The sequence below is a fragment of the Periophthalmus magnuspinnatus genome, chromosome 5 (assembly GCF_009829125.3).
Source record: "Periophthalmus magnuspinnatus isolate fPerMag1 chromosome 5, fPerMag1.2.pri, whole genome shotgun sequence".
Classification (NCBI taxonomy): domain Eukaryota; kingdom Metazoa; phylum Chordata; class Actinopteri; order Gobiiformes; family Gobiidae; genus Periophthalmus; species Periophthalmus magnuspinnatus.
In genome coordinates this window covers 7,462,388-7,485,547 of record NC_047130.1, presented here as the reverse complement: position 1 = coordinate 7,485,547, position 23,160 = coordinate 7,462,388, and the positions used below count along the sequence as shown (strand labels likewise).

The 23,160-nt window shown below is 40.9% G+C and overlaps 1 protein-coding gene across 1 annotated transcript; it reads right to left on the bottom strand.

Annotated features, from left to right (window-relative positions):
• Positions 1-1,097: 1,097 nt before the first annotated feature.
• st7l (suppression of tumorigenicity 7 like) lies at positions 1,098-22,420 on the bottom strand. Its single transcript, XM_033966632.2, has 15 exons — positions 22,230-22,420; positions 21,366-21,448; positions 20,743-20,902; positions 20,606-20,660; positions 20,221-20,336; positions 20,046-20,124; positions 19,665-19,753; positions 19,474-19,574; positions 19,265-19,379; positions 19,112-19,184; positions 18,885-18,987; positions 7,954-8,104; positions 6,834-6,926; positions 6,611-6,750; positions 1,098-3,299 (listed from the first exon to the last, which is right to left on the bottom strand). The coding sequence occupies exons 1-15, from the start codon at positions 22,396-22,398 to the stop codon at positions 3,204-3,206; spliced, it is 1,623 nt and encodes a 540-aa protein (XP_033822523.1). The 5' UTR covers positions 22,399-22,420; the 3' UTR covers positions 1,098-3,203.
• Between the last annotated feature and the right edge of the window lie 740 nt (positions 22,421-23,160).

The window sequence follows — 23,160 nt, the reverse complement described above, 5'->3', positions numbered from 1 at the left end:
GCTGATGGCACTGGAGTGGGACAGACATAATGATCGCAATGGTGCCTCTTGAATTGATATCATTCAGAAGAGGGAACGGCCTGGAAAGATTTGCCCTTCATCTATCATCACAACAAAGAGATAGAGTTGTTGTTTGCATTATAAAGTTCCAGTCGAATGTGAAAGGAGACGTCTTATGCCGTTTTTTTAGTATTCTGGTTTTTCATATGTACATTATTATTTAACATTGTATTCATTGTAAAATGCAATATTGATCTAAAACGGCTTAAAGAAACTAATCTATCCACTTCCTGTTTAAAATTAGAGCATTGATAAACCTCACCTGGCATTTCACTGAAGCAAGCAGCAGATATTCACTTCAGTGCATTTAGTGTGTAGACAAATGATTACATGACATTTTGTAGTCTACATGTATAGTCCAGAGTTGTAATTTGAATAACTGTAAAGTACAGAGGAAAGGGCAGGGATGGGAGTAGGTGAAAACAGATATTTTTGAGAACTCAAGCCTCAAGACAATACAGGATTTCAACATATGTGTAAATGGTAAGTGGTCATAGTTTTATAAAATGCTTTTCTACCTTCAGGGCACTCCAAAGTACTTTACATCAAGGAACCACTCACCCATTCACACACATTCACACACCGGTGTGCGCAGACACTGGGGGTGAGGTGGGTTAAGTGTCTTGCCCAGGGACACAACAACAGCCTTAATCTGTGGGATCTGGAATCGCACTGCCAAACTGCCAAATACAACGTTGAGTAAACTAATGGTGAAGGAACGCCATTCTAATATGGATAAACTCTTAAAAGTCAAATTCACACAACTTAAAGGAACTGTATGTAAGATTTTGATTTTAAATTCCATAAATTGTGACCTCTCTGTCTCCAGATATGGTGTAGACATTTTCAAATCAAATGTAGCTCTTTTTGATAACTTATAAAAACATAGAGCATGATGGCCAAGTTGTTTATGTTATAATAAGGTGTTTTGGTTCTCAAGATGACTACAAAATCAGAAAGCAGTTCAGTCGGGGCCTAGAAAACTACTTACTTAAACAAGGAAACAGAAATAAACCAAACAACTGCAACAGTATTTTGAGTTGGTATTTATTGTGACTTTGCCATTAAACGTTTTAAGGGTGGTTACATTTTTTTTTTAGACTTTCTCCTGTCTTCAGCATGTAGGCCTGCTCTCATTTCAGTTTGTGTCAAATTTTCCTTATTTTAGTTATTGGGCACTAATATCCAAAACCAAAAGGCACTTAAAAACTACATGGTTGTCAACACTATTTTAACACCCTATCCTAAGGCATTACAATTCAATAAATAACACAAACTATTATAAGGTCATTAAACATTCCATATAAGAGGCACTAATAGGCACATTACTTTTGCACATCTACCCCAATGTATTGTGAAATCTCAATTCGCAACTGTGCATTCTCCAAGGGGCATTTTACATCCTTGTATTTTGTTCCTAGAAACTCAAGTAGCTAAGAGAGTTTTTATCCAGCAGTTAATTTCAGTTTAAATCTGATCATCATTAAATCATTAAAACTCATTGAGATTTTTCTGACAAGCATTGCAATTGAGATTAAACGATTTATGTCCAGAAGAATTGACAAAAAGTCTGAAATATGAACAAACTAATAGAAGACTCACATGTTTGATTCACAACGTGTTTGTACTAACGTTACAAGAATAAAATTTCAAACTCGATTTCGATACAAAGGAATTGACTCAGTACTCGATACTGATTGTTATGATAAAAGATTGAAGATAAAAAATGCTACTTTTTGAGTAATAGAATGCAATTTTACTTTATGTTACCATGAGGTTTTATATCTGTTCTGATAAAGCTCAAATGCACTAAAACAGTTTGTCCTGTTGATTTTTTTGCAATATCGATACTCAAATGAACATGTAGTTTTGATAATAGCTTTAGTATCGATATCTGATTCCCAATACTTTTGATAAGCCTAGTTTGTACAGATCTAAACTATAGGGTTAGCATAGAGGGTATTTTGTTGTTTGGAGAGTAAAACCTCGTGATTTGCTAATTGTGTCAATTCAAACTGTGATTTCGATTTGACTGCGATTAATTTCATAACCCTCCTCCAGAGCAGGTTTGTCAACTTAAATGATTGGCATGGGCATGGGAAACCCTAACAGTGCCAGTAACGATCCCATTTCCTGGTGGATGTTGGGGTTCAGAGGTCGCAGTAGTGATATAGTGCTTAGGTGTCATGCCATGGCAACAACTGCAGGGCCACTATATACACTGTAGACACTAAGGTAGTAAATCAGGCCCATGGCTGGAGGATTTCTCACAGACTTCCAGACGGCCTGTACAGTTATCAGGGAATATCAGTGTCTCATACAACTTTCAGTGAGAGTTTATAGATGGATATAAACTTGGAAGCTTGAAAACTTTATAATTAAAGTTCAGGAATTACATTTAGCAGTGTGTTATGTACCAATTTGTTTCCATTCTATAACATATTTTGGAATTAATTACTCTCTATAGTGAATCAATTTTCAATTACAATTATGACCATTGCTCTAATCAGTTACTAAAAATATTTAATTGAGTAGGCTAATCGTGAATAACATGAACTCATTAGTGTTCAAGGTGTACATACGTTTTTCCTTGAGTAAAGTTGCTCGTAGATTGTATCTTTTTAGGGGTGTTGATGCTACTTTCTCTCTTAGCAAAAATCATCAGTTGAATAGTTACAATTTCAATTAATGTGACTATTTTTTACATAATCGTGCAGCTCTACCCTATAGACCATTAATCACAAAAGTACTTAAAATGGGTCATTCATTTCCTAATGCGTTCCTATATACGCAATACTTTTGTTGATTCATATTTGGAGTCGTACAAGCTTCCATGTACATTTTGTATACATTTAGCAGCCTGTATTTAAACTCAAGTGCTTTAGTAAAGACGAATGACAACTATATGCAGTTTGTTCTAGGAAACTCAATGATCTGCAGGACAATTACTCGAGAGCGTCTTCGTATGGTTGTGTTGATACGACCTCAGCCAACATGATAACTTACAATTGCGGAAGTGGGCTGTAATGCTGAAGACAGGAGAAGAGCAAACACATTATCTCGGAGTGTTTAGTCTTTTGTTATGTGTGTGTCGAGAGAGAGAGAGAGAGAGAGAGAGAGAGAGACAGAGAGAGAAGGACTGGTCAAATCCGGGTCAGCTGGTGCCAAAAACTGGATGGCATGAAGCTCTCCATCTTGTCTGCGAAGAAACCCAGAGGAGCAAAGAGTGTGCTGAAGAACTGAAAGACAGAAAATACAATGAACTTCAGTAGATGGACTAGTGAGTGAAGTAATGATGGCCAATTTTTGTTTAGATCTGTTACCGATTAATACAAATAAAAGCAAGTAGTGCTGTCACAATACTAAAATTTCGCACACAATTTTGATACTAAGGAATAGACTTGATATTCAATACCATTTCCGATGGCCTTAAACCAGTGTAATCCACTCCACCCCAGCTTGAACTGATCTAAATATTAAATATATGTGCAGATAAGCTTATGGCATTTCAAAACTGGACTGAAATTTTGTTTGTTTTTATGAAATTTGATTAAATATTTTTGCATAAGAATCGATCATTTTGATATCTCAGTCAGAATTGACATCATGTAGTATCGATCTGCACACGAGTAGAGTGCAGACTGGAGCTGGAGGCGAAATACTTGAAATGACAGGAAAGAGGGAGGTCACATTCTTTCAGTGAAAATAGCCTCATCATTTTATCGGTTTTGTTTGTGGAAAGCGTGGATAATTAAATGTGCTTACACGATGTGAACATAAACTTTAGACTATCTTTGATTAATTTGTCCCAGTATATTTATGCAACAAATTCATCACACACTACATTCTGTTGCAATGCAATATAATGCATTATAAAAGTTTAAAAATTCATTTGATTTCCGTTTGTATAGTTCATAAATGCATTAAGACTTATGGATGCTTAAAGGTCATGGAGCTGATCTCCTTGGCATTAATTGAGGTCTATGTATATATTAATTGAGGTATGTATATATGTATGTATCTTAATGGCTATGGTACATATACAGCCATTAAGAGGTAATTAAAGTTATCTACTTTTTCTGAACATTCAGACTTCACTGTAATTGGACAGTTCCACCTGTCACTCACTAAAAGCATGTTGGAGGCTAATCAGAAGTGGGTGCAAAATAGTATCTGTTTGGGCCTAGAGCTCCACTGAAGAGAATCAGTGAAACACCACATGGCAAAAAATAATCACCAAAATAACTGTCATGGAGATTTGATCATGAATACATTTTTATTGTCATATTGTCTAGGTGGCCTGCCCTCTCCAGGTGGGCGGAGAGTCCTCGAGTGGACGAGTTCAAATATCTTGAGGTCTCGTTCATGAGTGAGGGAAGGATGGAGCGTGAATTTAGCGGTCAGTCTACATTCCTGCCCTCACCTGTGGTCACGAGCTTTAGGTAAGGCCCGGAAGAACAAGATCGTGGGTACAAGTGGTAAAAATGAATTTCCTCCACAGGGTGGCTGGGCGCAACTGTAGAGATAGAGTGAGGAGCTCAGCCACAATGGAGGAGCTCGGAGTAGAGCCACTGCTTCTCCACATCAAGAGGAGCCAGCTGAGGTGGCTTGGGCATCTGTTCTGGATGCCTCCTGGTCGCCTCCCTAGGGAAGTGTTCCGGGTATTCCCACTGGGAGGAGGCCCCAGGGAAGACCCAGGACAGAAGGAACTATGTCTCTTGGCTGGCCTGGGAACACTTTGGGGTCGAACCGGAGGAGCTGGAGGACATGTCTGGGGTGAGGGAAATCTGGGAGTCCCTGCTTAGATTGGAAATGAATGGATATGATCTAGCCCTATTTTATAACACTGTGAACATTTCAAGGGTGATATTTAAAAAATAATAATACTGTAGTACAAATCAGGTATTTCCAACAACTTAATTATTATTTGGGAAGTTTAACAAAACCTGCACATATATTGATGCCATAGTTCTGTTTCACTTGTCCAATAAAAAGTACTATAGCTTATGTAAATGTAGTGCTAATTTCTGGCTCTGACATATGTTGCATGAATAGTACATGTACTGGTATTGCCAATTACCAACCCAATGTAGTAAGCCCAAAAACTGCAAAGCTATTACAACAAAAAATTACATGTTATCAAGATTGCACAGATTAAGGAAAATTACTTCTGTGTATGGATTTTCAGCAGATTCAAGACTCAAGGTTCTTTTTTCTCAGAGGAGTGCGGTCCGTAGTGTTCCCCTCTCAACGTTTTTACACGAAGTCCATTTATGTATTACACAAAACAGACCCATCTGGGCTGCTGTAAAACCCTATCTTTCTCATAACACCAGCTTAAGCACTAGATGTTCTTCGTGACCTTGTTTTGCTGAGGGGCTATGTGTCTATGTATAGGCAGAAGCGAGTAAACAGGGTAACTCTAAACGTTGCCAAATTTGATAAAAAAATGAACACCAGCGGCTTTCTACACTAATGACACAGTAAATTAGTGCTAAATGAGTCAGATTAGGGGTTTTTATGAGCTAATGAGAATGTCAAGACAAGTGCACAATTCAACTACTGTTTAATGAGGGCCAGAGTGAGATTTGGAGAAAATTGTGACTGCTAATTGCTGAATAAGTGGGAGTGAAGTTTATTGTGGTGATAATAATATTGCTGACCCATCCCTAAAACTTAAGAGTTACGTTTAATTTACAGAAGTACATTTAATTGGGCAAGTCTTACATAGAATTGTACTTCTCAGGGTAGAATGACCAGTACAGTACTTTTACTCCTAAATGAGTAATATATTTTACAGTGCAACAGTACTCCTTTGTGAGTAAAAGTTTTTTGTTACTCTTCCCACAATAAGTGACAAAAGCTTTATGTTGACAATATGATGAATGAATATGATTTGAACTTCTGTTTTACATTCACTGCTTATTATTTAAATTTCTCATATTTGTGTCTACCCTTTGAAAAAAACAGATTGTGTGATTATGTTTTATCCTTTCAATATTAATTAAGGTTAAATTATAAATCAGACGTTACATTTTGACACTTAAAATTACTCTTGAGTAGTACTTTCCTCAAAATACTTTTTTACTCTTACTTGATTATTTCTTGGGGTACTGCTTTGTATTTAAAATTTTTACTTAATGGTATTCTTAAAGTAATGGTATGTCAGCTGCATGATTCCATGGAAATAGAAAGTTAAAACCATACTTTGGAACATTCTCCGCGGAGATAAGTAAGTTTTATGCCATCCTGTGGAAGATAATAGCCAAAGAAACAAGCAGAAGAAGACTGTCCACCAAGCCATATAGTTAGGTTTGTGGAGATGCAAGCCCGCTCACAGTAAAGATGCATGTTTTTCTATGTTTTTAGTGCAATAAAAACACCAATACTGATAAAACAATTAAGTACAATTCTTTGCCATTCCCCCTAACTCTACTACTGCTAGGCTAATTAGCAGCCAAACAAACTTAAGTCATCAACCGCAGGATTTAGGCAGGGTAATGATTGAATGTGTAGACTGCATGCAACATCTCACTGTGGCTGTACTTACTGCTTTGGCAAAGACACCCATGAGCTCTGGAAACTGGTGTGTGAGCATGGCCAGCATGGCAGTGAAGGAGCAAAGGCCTGCTGTGAAGAGGATGAAGAATGGGAGCTCTTTCTTTGGGTACACAGACACCTCGTGAAAAGCTAGAGAGACAACATAACAGTAGTTCATTCTATGTATACAGTTAGTCATGTCGTTTGTGAAGTGGTTGTAAAGCTTCACTTACAGGGCAGCAGCTCTCTGTCTGCTGTCTCTGTGCATCCTGGGTAAGGATAAAACAGGTGACCCTTCTCCAGTGGATAAGGAATTATTCGAAAGGCTGTGAGGAAGAATATCATGATTAGAAAAAACAGTTATTTAAAAAAAAAAATTCAGTTACGTTTAAACAAGAGCATATTTTTGTCATTTCTGTTGTCAGTAATAACAAAATAATACAGCGTCCCACTTAGATACTGCCACATCTGATTAAATATTATGATGATGTGTAGGTAACTTCATCATATAGTTTTTGACCAAAGTTTTTGAAGAAACCTCATTTGGTTCTCCAGACTTTATTCATGAAGATCTTTAAGAGGCAGTCTTAAAAATGTGAAAAGTGAACTAGACCATTTTAACCTGTGCAGCAGTCAAATGCACTCCTATCATCCTAATTATTCATCGCAATGAGTTTAAAGTAGTAAAGTATTGTGCTTATGTATACATTTTAGGTATCTGTACTTGACTTTAGTACATTTTAAAGTGGATACTTTTTTACTTTTACTTCACTACATTTAAGAGCAGGTGTCTGTACTTTCTACTCCACTATATTTTTGAACAGGACTGAAAAGTAAAAGTACTTTTTATTGTTTTAGACCTGCTGAAAAGGCTAAGGTTTATTTTTAACACACTCATAGTTTGACCAAACAAAAATAAAAATAAAATTGTTTCTGATGAACAAAATTCAGCACAAATCTGTATCAAAATTACTACATTTGAAGCTTAATTAGATCTCAAAATCTCTGCGAAATACTTTTACTTTTTACTCTCTTACTTCTTACCAAGTCCATTTTTAAGTCCTTTAATCATTTTACTTAAGTAGATTTTTTTCATGTGATACACTTTCTTGAGTATTTTTTTACCCTGGTATCTGTACTTTTACTTAAGTAACAAAATTGAAAACTTCTTTCACCACTGCTGACAGATTAGCTACTAGTGTCACATAAATTGCTAAATTTTGTGATGATGGAAAATCCACATGGCATTCAAAAAGGTACAAGAATGCAGTACTATTGAAATGTCTTTTTTTTTTTCAATAAATAAATAAATAAAATGCACCCTATGACCAAAACAATCTGTGTGTCACTTACTCCCTTCCCAAGTGCAGTGCAGTAGGTTTAAGGCTCCCTCTGCCCTCTTCCAGTGCTGCAGGTGGAAGAAGGCGTATGCCACCGCTTCACTGTCTCCTCTCTTTAGGATGTGCTCTGGAGGCAAAATCAGGCTCTTCATCTCTAATAAGTACTGCAACAAGAGATAGAGAAAGAAAATATGTAACTGTAGTTTACTCAAGCTGAACGATAAACATTTTTCTGACAAGCAGTGCAACTGACATTAGAATTGCAATTTGTGTTTTAGTAATAGGATTATGTTTAAAGTTCACATTTTAAACACATCCAGAACAATTTACAAAAAGAATGAAATAAGAACTGACAAACTAATACAAATAACATTTCAGAACATGTTTGTACAGATCTAAACAACAGGGTCAGCAGTTTTTTAATGCAGAATAATGCAGATACTTATTAACTATGGTATTTCAAAAATTACAGTCTTTCCGATTTATTATTTGCATCTATGGTTTTCATAAGTATCGAAAAGTAGATACTAATGGATACTAAAACTAGCATTGAAACTAGATACTCATTTGAGCAGGTATTGATACTGAAAAAGATGCATTCACAGGACAGAAAATAACCTTTTCTTGAATAGCTTTAGAATGATTTTGAGCTGTATCAGAACAAATGTAAGACCCCAATAGACTAGTATACGCCCATGGCCTACTATGGAACCTACCTGGAAGTCTGAGGGATTACACAGATATAAGGCCACATGGTCATGCAAAAGAAAGTACTACGATTTAATGTTGAAACTCACACTCTATTGTCTAAAGAAAAAGTACTTTTATACTTTCATTATCATTGTGGTATCGGAATCGGAATTAAGTATCAAGTCTATTCCTAAGTATCAAAATTAAGTTTGACATTTCGTATCATTACAACAATACTGTATACACCATAATTTGGACCATAATTTGAACTGTAATGAAACTTTACATTTCACTGTTTTCCATCATCTATTTTTCCACAAACCGCAATGTCTTTATTTCAATCTATTGTGTAAATCTATTGGCTCCTGTCCTACAACATATTTTCTTCATGTGAGGCACTTTTGGATGAAGGGAGGGGTAGACTCTCCAAAAGTATGTGTGTGGGTGTGTGTGTGTTATTGTTTCAGTACGGTGCATTTATTTCATGAATGTGTGACACTACCCACCACCCCTCCTGTTCCCCTGCAGCACAAGTTTGTCCTGGGGAGTCAATCGGTTCACTCCTGACAAAGATCCCAAGTCCCAAAGGTCCCAGATCTCTTTAAAGGTGCACTGTGTAACTGTCTTGCATTTATTTAAATACAGGTGTTTTTATTGCTCAATGTTACCCTGAACAACATAAATTCTTTCCGTGAGTGAGGGTGGCTCTCCACAGACCTGACTTGACTTGGTGGCGTCAAGAACTTGTCTCCATGGAGATAGAAAAGTTCAATGCCATACTGTACAACATTCCAGGCAAAGTAATAACATCTCCATGAAGACCAGGAGCTGATGGACAATTTACTCAAAAAGTTATATAATGCACCTTTAAAATAGTAACATATTAGGATTTATAATTAATAATGAGAAAAAAATGTTGTCTCTAGTTACGTTTTATGCTGTACTGTGGACTATAGCAGAGTGAACAATAATTCCCCGGAAACAAGCAAGAGTGGGCCCTTCTCCAAGCCAAATGAGAGTCAAGTTTGTGGTGATGCAAGCCTGCTCACAGTAAGGATGGACGCTTTTTCAGTGCAATAAACACAACCAAATTGGAAAAAAAAACAAAAAACAAACAAACATGCTTTTATTTTAGTCTGTTTTTACTAAAAAGTTACAGAATGTGGCTTTAACTTCTGCTTTACATGTGATTTCAATCCTGATTTGTCGCTAGTATGGCTATTATTGCTCTTATGTCCACTCTGATGAATCACCACTCGTGTAATTTATGTGTGCGTTGCCCGGTGTGGCATAGGACTGTGTCAAACAAAACCCATGTGGTGGGATGGGGGCCTCCTGGCTGGATTCCCAGGCGGTCGGCTTCACAGCGCTGCAGATCTCAGACACTTTGGGAAGGTTAGCCACGAGCTAATCCTGTCTAATCCCCTCCATGGTCACAGGCTCATCCAACCATCCATCCTGCCTCACCCGTCTCCCCCGACCACACTCGCCCCCTATTGGAGCACCCTCACCCTCCCAGTGACTAGTATTTAGCACTGCCACCCACCTGGACCATTCTCACCCTTGAACCTAGGGCTGTAGTTGACTTTAGAAAGACATGTACATTGATTAATTGACCATAAAGGCGGCGTTGGCATGGCGCTGGTAAAAACTCTACAAATTATTAGGATTTCACACAATAACATACGTACATAACCAGTGTCTTCATTTGTGAAAAGGCATTCCAGTCACTCACAAAACTCCAGCAAAGTTTCCCTATGCATTCCTCCCCCTGCTGTGGATGGCATAATAATAAAACATCTAGTTGACTAAGACGCCATCGAACGATTAATCAACTAATCGATGGCTGGAGGACAACAACCGTGCCTACTCTACTAAGCCACTCCATCCACATAAACCATTCTCACTATTCTAAACTGGTCCCACCACCAGGACTCTCATCACCTTATTGAACCACTCTCATCCTTCAGGACCATTCTCTACATTGTAAAGAGCTCCCAACCTTGGACCACTCACAATCTACTGCTAAACTGCTAAATGGTAAAATAGTAAACAGTCACATATACATACAGACACCATTTTTCTACCTTTACAACATCGACCCACACACCCATTCCCACATGTTCATACATCAATGTGCACAGACACTGGGGGTGAGGTGGGTTAAATGCCTGGCCCATAGACTGTATAAAGAAGCGTACTGGGTAAGTCAGTGTGACGTCACCCAGCTCGAGTCAAATGAAGCGGATTTGGAGCAGAGTTCTGACCGTGAGTATCATAGCAACCAATCCAGCCAATCCAGAGCAAGGCTGTTGAAGGTAACGCCCCTTCCCACTTAGCAACACTGTCAATTAAACCTGTTGCTAGCACGAGTGAAGGCGCCTGATTTGTCTGTTATCAATGACTGTGACTGAATCATATCTTGAGTCACGGACAAAATAGCAAATTAAAAACACCAGGATCATGTAGAGCAGGTTAATATGAACATTTTAAGACCAAAATTACGAGGCTCACTGCAGCAATTACAGAAAGAGGGGTGACAATTTTTCAAAGTAAGGTGAAATGGAGTCGATGTATCCGGAAGCTCACCCATGATCACTTCCTATTTGGAACGCCGCGGCTAGCAAGTTAGCTACGTCCATTTATATATGCAGTCAATGGTGTTGCCCAAGGACAGAACAGTAACAGAATGTAATTTTCAACACAAAATAAAAGCACTTTCTTTGTTACTGTGAGATCTTTTGCTAGTTCTGCTGAAGCTCAAAATGGCATTGATGTGATTTTTTGCAGTATGAATATTTGCTCAAATGAGTATCTAGTTTTGATATTAGTTTTAGTATTGATTAGTATCTGATTTGCGATACTTTTGACAACACTACCTGAATCCACATCACCTTACATTACCGCTCCCATCCTTCTTAACCATTCTCACCCTTCGCAACCGCTCCAACACATAAAATTAACATTACAGTTCAGTTTAGAAGTCTGTAAACCTAACAACATACCCTAGCAACAGACAAAGAACAACAGATCTGCAACTGTCTACTTTCTTGTCCTCATTTCTTCTCCCAGGTTTGGTAGCTAGCTGTGGTCAAACTGTACAGTAGGGCACTCATGTCGACCCATGTTTGAAGATTAACCATTTAGAGTGGCCGGGTGCTCAGCTGTCCTTCCTTGCATGCCAAAGCATTAGACCTGGTGACACCTCCGTCCACACAGGCCCCCCTCTCTTGTTCTTCGGTCTGCTTCTCCGCTGCTTGCGCCTCTTTGATGGAGGGATTGGGTTTCATGTGTTCTCCTTTTATCCAGGGCCAGTCATAAGCACAGCGCATAACTCATAAGCCGCCTCCTCGTTCTAATCTGCCCCCACTACGGAGCGCTCATATCAGGACGTTTTTGTTTCTCCATATAGACTCGACAGACATGCATTTATCAAAAGAAGAGAGGGGTGATAAAATATTGTTATTTCAGTAGGCTTTATTTATGAGACTGTATTTGGAGATGCTATGGATAAAGATATATTGGTATAAGAACATTTTAGATTGTTTTTTTGCTGCTCTTGTAGATAGGCCAATCATTATATATGCTAAAGAACAGACTTGGCTTGAAACTTAATATGATTCTGATACCACGACAATAATAATAACAAACAAACAAACACTTACTTGCTCAAATGAGTGTCTAGTTTTGATACGAGACTTTGTATAGATTAGTACTTTTGACAACTTCAATATCAACTTCAATAAACGTTCAATAAATAGTTAATGGAAAAATATAATTCGGCGCTCAATACATGTACATTTTCTTTGCAATAGTGGGGAGATTTTTGTTTTGCTTTAGGGTTATTGTGTCAGTGGCATATAGTAGTAGTAGTAGTAGTAAATTCTCAATTAAAAAAAAGTACATATGATAATGCTATGAATGTAATATGTTTTGGATTCGTTAAATTCCTTCTCCTCAAAACAAACTGTAATGCAATGGACAAAACCAATATTGGCGAGAAAAAGATAATGAAAATAGTTATTACGTAGGCAATAAAATATCAAGGCTTTTTCTGGGACTTCCTCAAATGAAATCCCATTCATCTTTATTTACTATAACCTCACTCTAGCTCTATTTATGCACTAAAAAGCCAATCTCAGAAGTAAACTAGGCAATGTCTGTCTTGACAGAAGTAAATAAGAAAAGGACAGAGAGAATGGGATGAGAATTTATCAGTAATTGGATGAAATAGATGAGATCTGGATCTGGTAAATATAAAGCTGGTTTAGGAAGCCACCAGCCCTGCAGAACTCTGCAGAATCACTGGTGGAGAAATGTGTCATCTGCAGCTCATTCACTGAAAAGACTGAATAAGGTCAAAAGTAAGATCACAATGTAAAATGTTTGTGTTACGATTATTGTAAGAAGAAACATCACTCATTCACATTATCCACCCGTCCATTTTCTTCCACTGTATTTGGGGACACATCGCTGCGGCAGCAGTCTGAGCAGGGAGGCCAAGACTTCCCTTTCAACAAACACTTCATCCAGCTCTTCCAAAAGGATCTCTGTCCCCAGGCCAGTTCCCAGAGAGACATGTACTGAGTTTTCCCCAGGGCCCTTCTCCCAGTGGGACATGTCAGGAACACTTATCCAGGGAAGGAGGCATCCGAAACAGATGCCCGAGCCAGATAAGCTATTTCCTCTTGACATGGAGGAGCAGCAGCTCTACTTCGAGCTCTTCCTGTATGACTGAGCTCCTCACCCTATCTCTTCGAAGCACCCAGCCACTCTGTGGAGGAAACTAGTTTCGACCACTTGTAGTGCATAAAACGAGAGCTTTGCCTTTCGACTTCACCACAACAGTCCGATACAGCGACCACATCACTGCAGACGCTGCACCGATCTGCCTGTCAATCTCATGCTCCATCTTTCTCTCACTCATGAACAGGACCCCGAGATACTTGATCTTCTCCACTTGAGGCAAGGACCACCGACCCGCACAGAGCAAGCCACCTTTTTCCGGTCAAGATCCATGGCCTCGGATTTAGAGGGGCTGATTTTCATCCCAGCTGCTTCACACTAAGCTGCAAACCACCCCAGTGCATGTTGCAGGTCTTGGTTTGATGAAGCCATTAGAACAACATCATCTGCAAACAGCAGAGATGAAATCCTCTGGCCCCCAAACTGAACCTCCTCCAGCCCCTGACTGCGTCTAGAAATTCTGTCTATAAAAACAAGGGAACGGGTGACAAAGAGCAGCCCTGGTGGATTCCAACACGCACCAAGAACAGGTCTGGCAAAGCGAACATAGCTTCTGCTCCGGTCATACAGGGACCGGACAGTCCTTAACAAAGGGCCCCATATTCCTGGAGCACCCTCCACAGGACACCATGAGGGACATGAGGGAGCACCCAATGAAGAGTATAGAGCTGGTCCAGTGTTCGGCTACTGAGACCAAACCACACTGCTCCTACTGAATCCAAGGTTTGACTATCTGTCGGATTCGCTGAAGAGTGTGATTCCCCTGTAGTTAAAAGACACATGCCGGTCCCCCTTCTTAAAATAAAGGGACAACCTGGTCTGTCAATTCAAAGGTAATGTCCTTGACCACCACGTGATGTAGCTGAGATGTGTCAGCCAAGACATCCATCCATCCATCCATCCATCTTCTTCCGCTTTATCCGGGGCCGGGTCGCGGGGGCAGCAGTCTAAGCAGGGACTCCCAGACTTCCCTCACCCCGGACACGTCCTCCAGCTCCTCCGGTGGGACCCCAAGGCGTTCCCAGGCCAGCCGAGAGACATAGTCCCTCCAGCGTGTCCTGGGTCTTCCCCGGGGCCTCCTCCCGGTGGGACATGCCCAGAACACCTCCCTAGGGAGGCGTCCAGGAGGCATCCTGAGCAGATGCCCGAGCCACCTCAGCTGGTTCCTCTCAACGTGTAGGAGCAGCGGCTCTACTCCGAGCTCCTCCCGTGTGACCGAGCTCCTCACCCTATCCCTAAGGGTGCGCCCGGCCACTCTGCGGAGGAAGCCCATTTCAGCCGCTTGTATCCGCGATCTTGTCCTGTCGGTCATGACCCAGAGCTCATGACCATAGGTGAGGGTAGGAACGTAGATTGACCGGTAAATCGAGAGCTTCGCCTTCCGGCTCAGCTCCTTCTTTACCACAACGGACCGATACAGCGACCGCATCACTGCAGACGCTGCACCGATCCGCCTGTCAATCTCCCGCTCCATCCTTCCCTCACTCGTGAACAAGACCCCGAGATACTTGAACTCCTCCACTTGGGGCAGAGACTCACCACCCACCCGGAGAGAGCAAACCACCTTTTTCCGGTCGAGAACCATGGCCTCGGATTTGGAGGAGCTGATTCTCATCCCAGCCGCTTCACACTCGGCTGCAAACCGCCCCAGTGCCTGCTGCAGGTCCTGGCTCGAAGAAGCCATCAGGACAACATCATCTGCAAACAGCAGAGATGAAATCCTGTGGTTCCCAAACCAGGCCCCCTCCGGCCCCTGGCTGCGCCTAGAAATTCTGTCCATAAATATAATGAACAGAACCGGTGACAAAGGGCAGCCCTGGCGGAGTCCAACATGCACCGGGAACAGGTCTGACTTACTGCCGGCAATGCGAACACAGCTCCTGCTCCGGTCATACAGGGACCGGACAGCCCTTAGCAAAGAGCCCCGGACCCCATACTCCCAGAGCACCCCCCAAAGGACACCACGAGGGACACGATCGAATGCCTTCTCCAGATCCACAAAACACATGTGGACTGGTTGGGCATACTCCCATGAGCCCTCGAGGACCCGATGGAGAGTATAGAGCTGGTCCAGTGTTCCACGACCAGGACGAAAACCACACTGCTCCTCCTGAATCCGAGGTTCGACTATCGGTCGGATTCTCCTCTCCAGTACCCTGGAATAGACCTTACCGGGAAGGCTGAGGAGTGTGATTCCCCTGTAATTGGAACACACCCTCCGGTCCCCCTTCTTATACAGAGGGACCACCACCCCGGTCTGCCATTCCACAGGTACTGTCCCCAACCGCCACGCGATGTTGCAGAGACGTGTCAGCCAAGACAGCCCCACAACATCCAGAGACTTGAGGTACTCAGGACGGATCTCGTCCACCCCCGGAGCCTTACCACCGAGGAGCTTGCCAACCACCTCAGTGACTTCAGCCAGGGTGATGGACGAGTCCGCCTCTGGGACCCCAGTTTCTGCTTCCTCCTCGGAAGACGTGACAGTGGGATTGAGGAGATCCTCAAAGTATTCCTTCCACCGCCCGACAACATCCCCAGTCGAAGTCAGCAGCTCTCCACCCGCACTGTAAACAGTGTTGGTGAAGCACTGCTTCCCCCTCCTGAGGCGTCGGACGGTTTGCCAGAATCTCTTTGAGGCCGTCCGATAGTCCTCCTCCATGGCCTCCCCGAACTCCTCCCAACCCCAAGTTTTTGCCTCTGTGACTGCCCGAGCCGCGGCACGCTTGGCCCGCCGGTACTCATCAGCTGCCTCAGGAGTCCCACCAGCCAACAAGGCTCGATAGGACTCCTTCTTCAGCTTGACGGCATCCCTTACTTCCGGTGTCCACCACCGGGTTCGGGGATTGCCGCCGCGACAAGCACCACAGACCTTACGACCACAGCTACGAGCAGCCGCATCGACAATGGAGGTGGAGAACATGGCCCACTCGGAGTCCATATCTCCAACCTCCCCCGGGATCAGGGAGAAGCTCTCCCGGAGGTGGGAGTTGAAGACCCCCCTGACAGAGGGCTCCGCCAGACGTTCCCAGCAGACCCTCACAATGCGCTTGGGCCTGCCAGGTCTGTCCGGCTTCCTCCTCCGCCAGCGGATCCAACTCACCACCAGGTGGTGATCGGTTGACAGCTCAGCCCCTCTCTTCATCCGAGTGTCCAAGACACGCGGTCGGAGGTCAGATGACACGACAACAAAGTCGATCATCGACCTCCGACCTAGAGTGTCCTGGTGCCACGTGCACCGATGGACACCCTTGTGCTCGAACATGGTGTTCGTTATGGACAAACTGTGACTAGCACAGAAGTCCAATAACAAAACACCACTCGGGTTCAGATCGGGGAGGCCGTTCCTCCCAATCACGCCCCTCCAAGTGTCACTGTCGTTACCCACATGGGCGTTGAAGTCCCCCAGGAGAACAACGGAGTCCCCGGTTGGTGCACTGTCTAGTACCCCTCCCAGGGACTCCAAGAAGGCCGGGTACTCTGCACTGCTGTTTTGCCCGTAGGCCGACACAACAGTGAGAGACCTGTCCCCGACCCGAAGGCGCAGGGACGCGACCCTCTCGTTCACCGGAGTGAACCCCAACACGCAGCGGCTGAGCTGTGGGGCAATGAGCAAGCCCACACCAGCTCGCCGCCGCTCCCCGCGGGCAACGCCAGAGAAATGGAGAGTCCAACCCCTCTCAAGAAGTTGGGTTCCAGAGCCCAAGCTGTGCGTGGAGGTGAGGCCGACTATATCTAGCCGGTAACGCTCAACCTCCCGCACAAGCTCAGGCTCCTTCCCCCCCAGCGAGGTGACGTTCCACGTCCCCAGAGCTAGTCTCCATGTCCGGAGATCCGGTCGTCGAGGTCCCCGCCTTCGACTGCTGCCCGGATCTCTCCGCACCCGCCCCTCATGGCTCCTCCCGCAGGTGGTGGGTCCACGGGAGGCCAAGACAGCTTCACAATATCCAGAGACTTAAGATACTCAACGAAAATCTCATCCACTCCCAGGACCTTGCCACTGACGAGCTTGCCAACCACCCAGTGACTTCAGTTTGGATGATGGATGAGTCTCATTCACATTATCAAATAGACTACACCACAATTGCTCCAATATGTAACCAGTTTTATGAAGTCAAACTTTCGGAATGATAAAAAACAATAAAAAGTGCTATACATTTAGGTTGACTTTTCTAGAGTGCAGATTGTATTGAAATCACTTATTTTTGCCAGCAAATGTCTAACAGTAAATGTTTTTTTAGTTCTTATTCTATGACGTGAATAAGCATGATTATCAATGACCTGCCATACGCATGTCAAGGTTAATCAAAGTCTAGAATAGTATCAATATTTCCATGGTTACAAGGACAATACAGAAATAGAGAGGGAGGAAGGAAACAAGGGTAGAAGGAACTATAATGAAACAAAGATGTGGTGGACAGTAACAAGGAAAATGCAAACAACAGATATAGAAGATGTAGCAAGTAAACAATATTGAAGAAAAGGGAGGATATGACCCAAAACCAAAATGATAAACAACAAGGAAAATGATCAAAACTAAATTTAAGATGAACAAAATGAAGGAGAAGGGACACAAAACAGGAAAAGGATAATTAGATGTAACACCAAATGACTTACAGTACTAGCCACAGGTGTGCAGCTCACCTCAGAAAACCCATAACATCACACTGCCACATGACTCATAGACACAATACTAGCATGGACTATTTTCTGAAAATTCTATAACATTGCGGTCTTATATTCACCTTTCTTCAAATAAGTAAGTTGACACAGAGAAGAAACATAAGCAGATGAAGGTTGCGGGCAGGTGATGACGGAAAGCTAGAGGAGAGAGCTCTGCTGTGGGGCCCATAGGGAGAGAGCAGGGGCATTGGAGATGGGGGTCTTCACTTTAAAATCAAAGGATGGATCAAAGTCACGGTTGACGTTTATCCTCTCCCACACGCAAACTTTCTATTCTACTCACAAAAGCTTGTACAAAGACAAAACAGATACTAAACTGTGTATTTCATAAGTACGTATTAATAATATACAAAACCCAAAAAGCCGAGTGAATTAGGTGATTTGATTGTATATATATATATATATATATATATATATATATATATATATATATATATATATATATATATATATATATATATAATCTGGACACTGGAATAATGGATTAGCAATATCACATGATTTTAATTATGGGATTTTTTATGAAAAAGAATCTCATGAGGACTGGTAATTACTGCCAATTACTGCAAAGGTAAGAGTGACACCTGCTGGTCAATGTATGGAATGTCTCCTTTTTAGAAATCAACTAAACCTGAAACCTATATGTGCAACAAAGATCAGCATAAAAACCATCAACAAATGTTTAAAGGTTTCTGCTTTATATAACTTTTAGTTATGATTATTCTCTAACAATTACACTTAGCATGGTTTCTGTTTTTATACGTTTATACATTTTTAATGTAATTTATTTAACACTTGTTGGGGGGGGGGACTCATGTGACTCACCTTTGGCACATGTGGATTGAACTCGACTGCTCTGTGTATGGCCTCCACAGCGTTCATCTCTGCTGTACTGAGCCCTCGTCTGGACGCTGCCTCTGGAGAAAACCTACCAAAACAGAACACCATTATAAATCACCCTTACAATGGCATTACCAGCAGTACTATTTGAATCTAGATACTGATACAACACAAAAATAAACAAATAAACCAGGGATGGAAATGTAACATACTTATCTGATACAGCCCTGGCTTTTAAAAGAGCTGATGTGTAGCATATAGTGGCTGATTTTGGCAAACTGATGTCTGTGAAACAAATATAAACAATTTGTTTTGCATTTACATTATACAGTGACACTGAACTGTGGAATATAAATTTACTGTACCATCATATTTGGCAAGAACAGCTTGGACATCTGCATAGGCTTGTAGCTCTAAAAGTGCCTCCAATAGGTTTTCATGTATGTTTAACATTCCTAATAATGGGAACTCCTTCATTAACTGAAAGACAGATTCATATCAGTATTAGATTTGTATTCAGAGTCAGAAATATTGAAGACATTTATAAATATTTATTTAAAAAAAACAACTTTACGTCTCTCATCATTTTAACAGCTTCTTTGATCCGCCCCAACTTTCGCGCACACATTGCCAGTCTGCGCTTGATGTACACTAATAAGTTAATATCTTTTCCAGCTAGGAGCAAAACAGCAACAACTTTACTACTTAAACTCAACAACATTTTGCAATCAATTTTTACAAGGTTTTAAAGAATAATTTTCTTACCAATAGTTAATGCTTTTTTAAAGAGACGTTCAGCTTCTGTGATAGTTGTGGCTTCCTCCTCAGCGAGGAGAACATAGGCAGCTGCACACCTACACAGATAAGACAGTGGTTTAAAAAAAAAAAAAACAGTGGTAAGACATATTTACTTGATTGAAAGGGACAATAAATGTATGCATCCATGAATATTAAATGAGGTTGTAGGTTTTTACTGATATATTTAATAAATATTTGAAACACCAGGTGACTAAGTGTAATTACAAAATTGAATTCTACAAATCTAGCACTTAACACTTTTCACATGTTGGTAAATTAATTATAATTGGTATAAAATATTACCAAATGACCATCAAAATCTAATCCGCAAAATGTCAATCCACTTACTCATGATTTAACTCTATGGCCTGGTAAGCTGCTCTGATCCGTGCCTGGGGATTTCGCTCTCTCCAGGCCTTCTGCATCACTGTAATGAGGTGATCAACACGTGCTTAAAATAGACGTCACCCTTGGGTGACTTCATGGTCTTCATATTGGCTGCACAGTGTAAGCGGACACTCACCTGTGTCTTCTGGCCTTAACTGCTGTGTGTCTCCTGTGAAAAAGGTCTGGTGGTCCTGAGCAGACAGATTCATATCGTAGTATGTTAGGGGCTCCTTTCCTGTCACCCAAGTATACCTGAAGAATCATATCACAAGAATATGATTTATTTATCATGTATTTGTTACATCTCATTGCACAATTGCCCATACAGATCTATTTCATTTGTTCTGACTGCCAAAGATGGTGCTTCAAGCACTGAATGATCATCTTTGCTGAAGCATCACCACTGGTGGTTAGGACAGATTCATAGAACCATATACACATAATATAAGTATCATTACATTACACAGTGAACGTAACTTATTCTGAGATGGCATGCATATCTAAAACACAAAATACGACACCTGTTATATTCTGCTCCTCTGAAAAGATTCAAGGGGTTCCTCCACACCTTGCATTCTGAACAAATTAAAAACAAAATGCTTATACCATTTGCACAGTCATGAATAAACACCATGACATACTTTTTCTAACATTTTACCTGAGACACTGGGTCTGGGCTCTGCGTCTCCATTCACAGATGAGAACAGGCCAGTTGTAGACCCACTTTCCACTCCTCCCAGCAGGGGGCGCAGGTGACTCACTGACACTTGTTCAATGAAGGAGGTTCCATATTTACGGAAATACCACCACTCAAATATCTGCAGAAGGAGGGGCACAATACAGATTCAGTATTGACATCAGAAAAGACAAAAATTTCAGTTAGACTAATCGTAAATTCTGGACATTTTAAGATGCAAACTAATTGAGCTTCCATCCAAATACTTAAGAAACTATGGTGTGATTGGTGTTTTCGATGGGACAATGTAGGTAATGGAGTTGTTCCACGCCTTTTTATTTTAGCCTATAGTTTTCTAAAAATCGTTTTGAAAGTTTTTCCTGATTACAACAAAGAAAGATTTTTATCAACACATTTCATTTAGGATGCATGGTTGCTCTGCAATGTTCTGTGGTGAGTAATAAAATTGACAAATTACTATTACAAAATAATTACATGCCTCTGGGTATTCACATTTTATATAACTTGACAAAAATACCTTATCCTAATACTTTAAAAAAAAAACAAAAAAAAAAAACACTCAGGAAAATAAACTAAAATCTCACCAGAATGAGTCCAGAGATGAGGGAGGAGGTCCCTGTGAGAGCCACATAGAACTTGGGGGTCAGAGTATTCAAAAACACTGACGCTGGGAAAAAAAAAACCAATGATCACATTAATAGTTCATCCTATTGAGAGGTAAATGTGTCGCTGTCCAAATCACATATTAAGATCTTTATGCACTACAACCGAAAGGCGAATGAATGGAGTTAGAAACAGATTTCACACATTTTAGACATATATACTAGAGATGAGAACATTTTTTACCCCATTTCTAATAAATAATTCAATTTTGGCCTCACCATTTTTTATTCATTTCATATTTTTCCTGTCATTGTAGTCCTGCTATTTGGAACTATAGATTCCCACCAAACATTGTTTTTGTGCAAACTAAACATAAACACATAGACAATATTGTCTTGTGAGATCTTGTGGCAAAGATCTTGTTTCATCTCTAATAAACACACAATTTATTAGCAGGCTACTTTTCTTGTCTTATCAATGAACTTTGGGTCAGATCATTGAGATTTGAGAGTTTTTGGTAATGCCATGCCTCCTTTTAGTCGACTTATCAATATGCACAGAGTCTTTTGTCAACTATGAATTTATTTAGTGGACCACAGCCAAAATATAATAGTAGGATAATAATTTGATATACAAGGAACAAGGATATAGCTAGTGTTCAAGAACCTAAAAAGCAATCTTAGACCTTACAAGGCACAACAGTCCACATATTGCACATTCATTTTCTGCACCTAATATACTCGGAAACAAAATGTCAAACTAATCAGCTCTCGATCACTGCTAACTGCATCCATCCCCTCTAGCCTAATGCTAACAATAGCTAGCTCGCAGCCGCTTTAACACACCCGAGGTTAGACTTTCGTGCAGTTTGAGCGGGCTCCACAGCACGTACACCATGACCAGAACCATGCCGAGCCAGAGGAAGCACACGTAGGCCCATGACCACGACAGCCACGACTTGAATTTCTCTGTGAATCCGAGAGACTGGGGATTACTGCCAGAGGAGTCCTCCATGTTTCTCCGGATGTCTGTAAACACTGGGGTCACGTGACCGCCCGAGCTCCGACCACTCCGCGCGTGCGTCCAGTAAAATACAACTAGAGAGGTCTGTTTCAGCACTACCGTCCATGTTCTGACTGTACCATCCTGACATATTTACCTTGCATATTATGCAAGGTAATTGTAAGAGTACTATATTTTTAAAAAGTCAATTAAGTAAATACGTTTACCTGTGTTTATGACAGATTTAGTGTATTATTTTTTTTTTTTTACTGTAATAGGAGTATTTAATTGTAGTGTTCTTAGCTTACAAGACCTAATTGTTATTCATTTTAGTAATCCTGATGCGAACTAATAGACCATTTTAAAAAAAAAAAGATTTATTTATTTTTTGGTAATGCGTATTTACCATACATCTATAATTTTGTGTAAATTAAACTCTTAAATTAATTAATTTTTAAGAATTCTCTTTGCTGATCCTACAATCCCAAAATGGCTGCCGCAGTTGCCACTGCAACAGAACGTGTCACTCTAGTTTCATTACACCAGATTTTTTTTTTTTTTTTTTTTTGAAAAGTTTGGGCAGGTTGAGTAAGTTTTTGTCGTTTAAAAGGTTTTATAGAGACGTTTAGTGCATCGATTGTTTGTCAAACTAGCTACAACACTTCTAAAAATGCATTTATATCTACATGTGTAACTTGATTGATCGCTGCTGTAACAGGCTTTGAAAATCTCTATAATATTAAAAGCGAGAAGTATTATATACACGAGGCACAG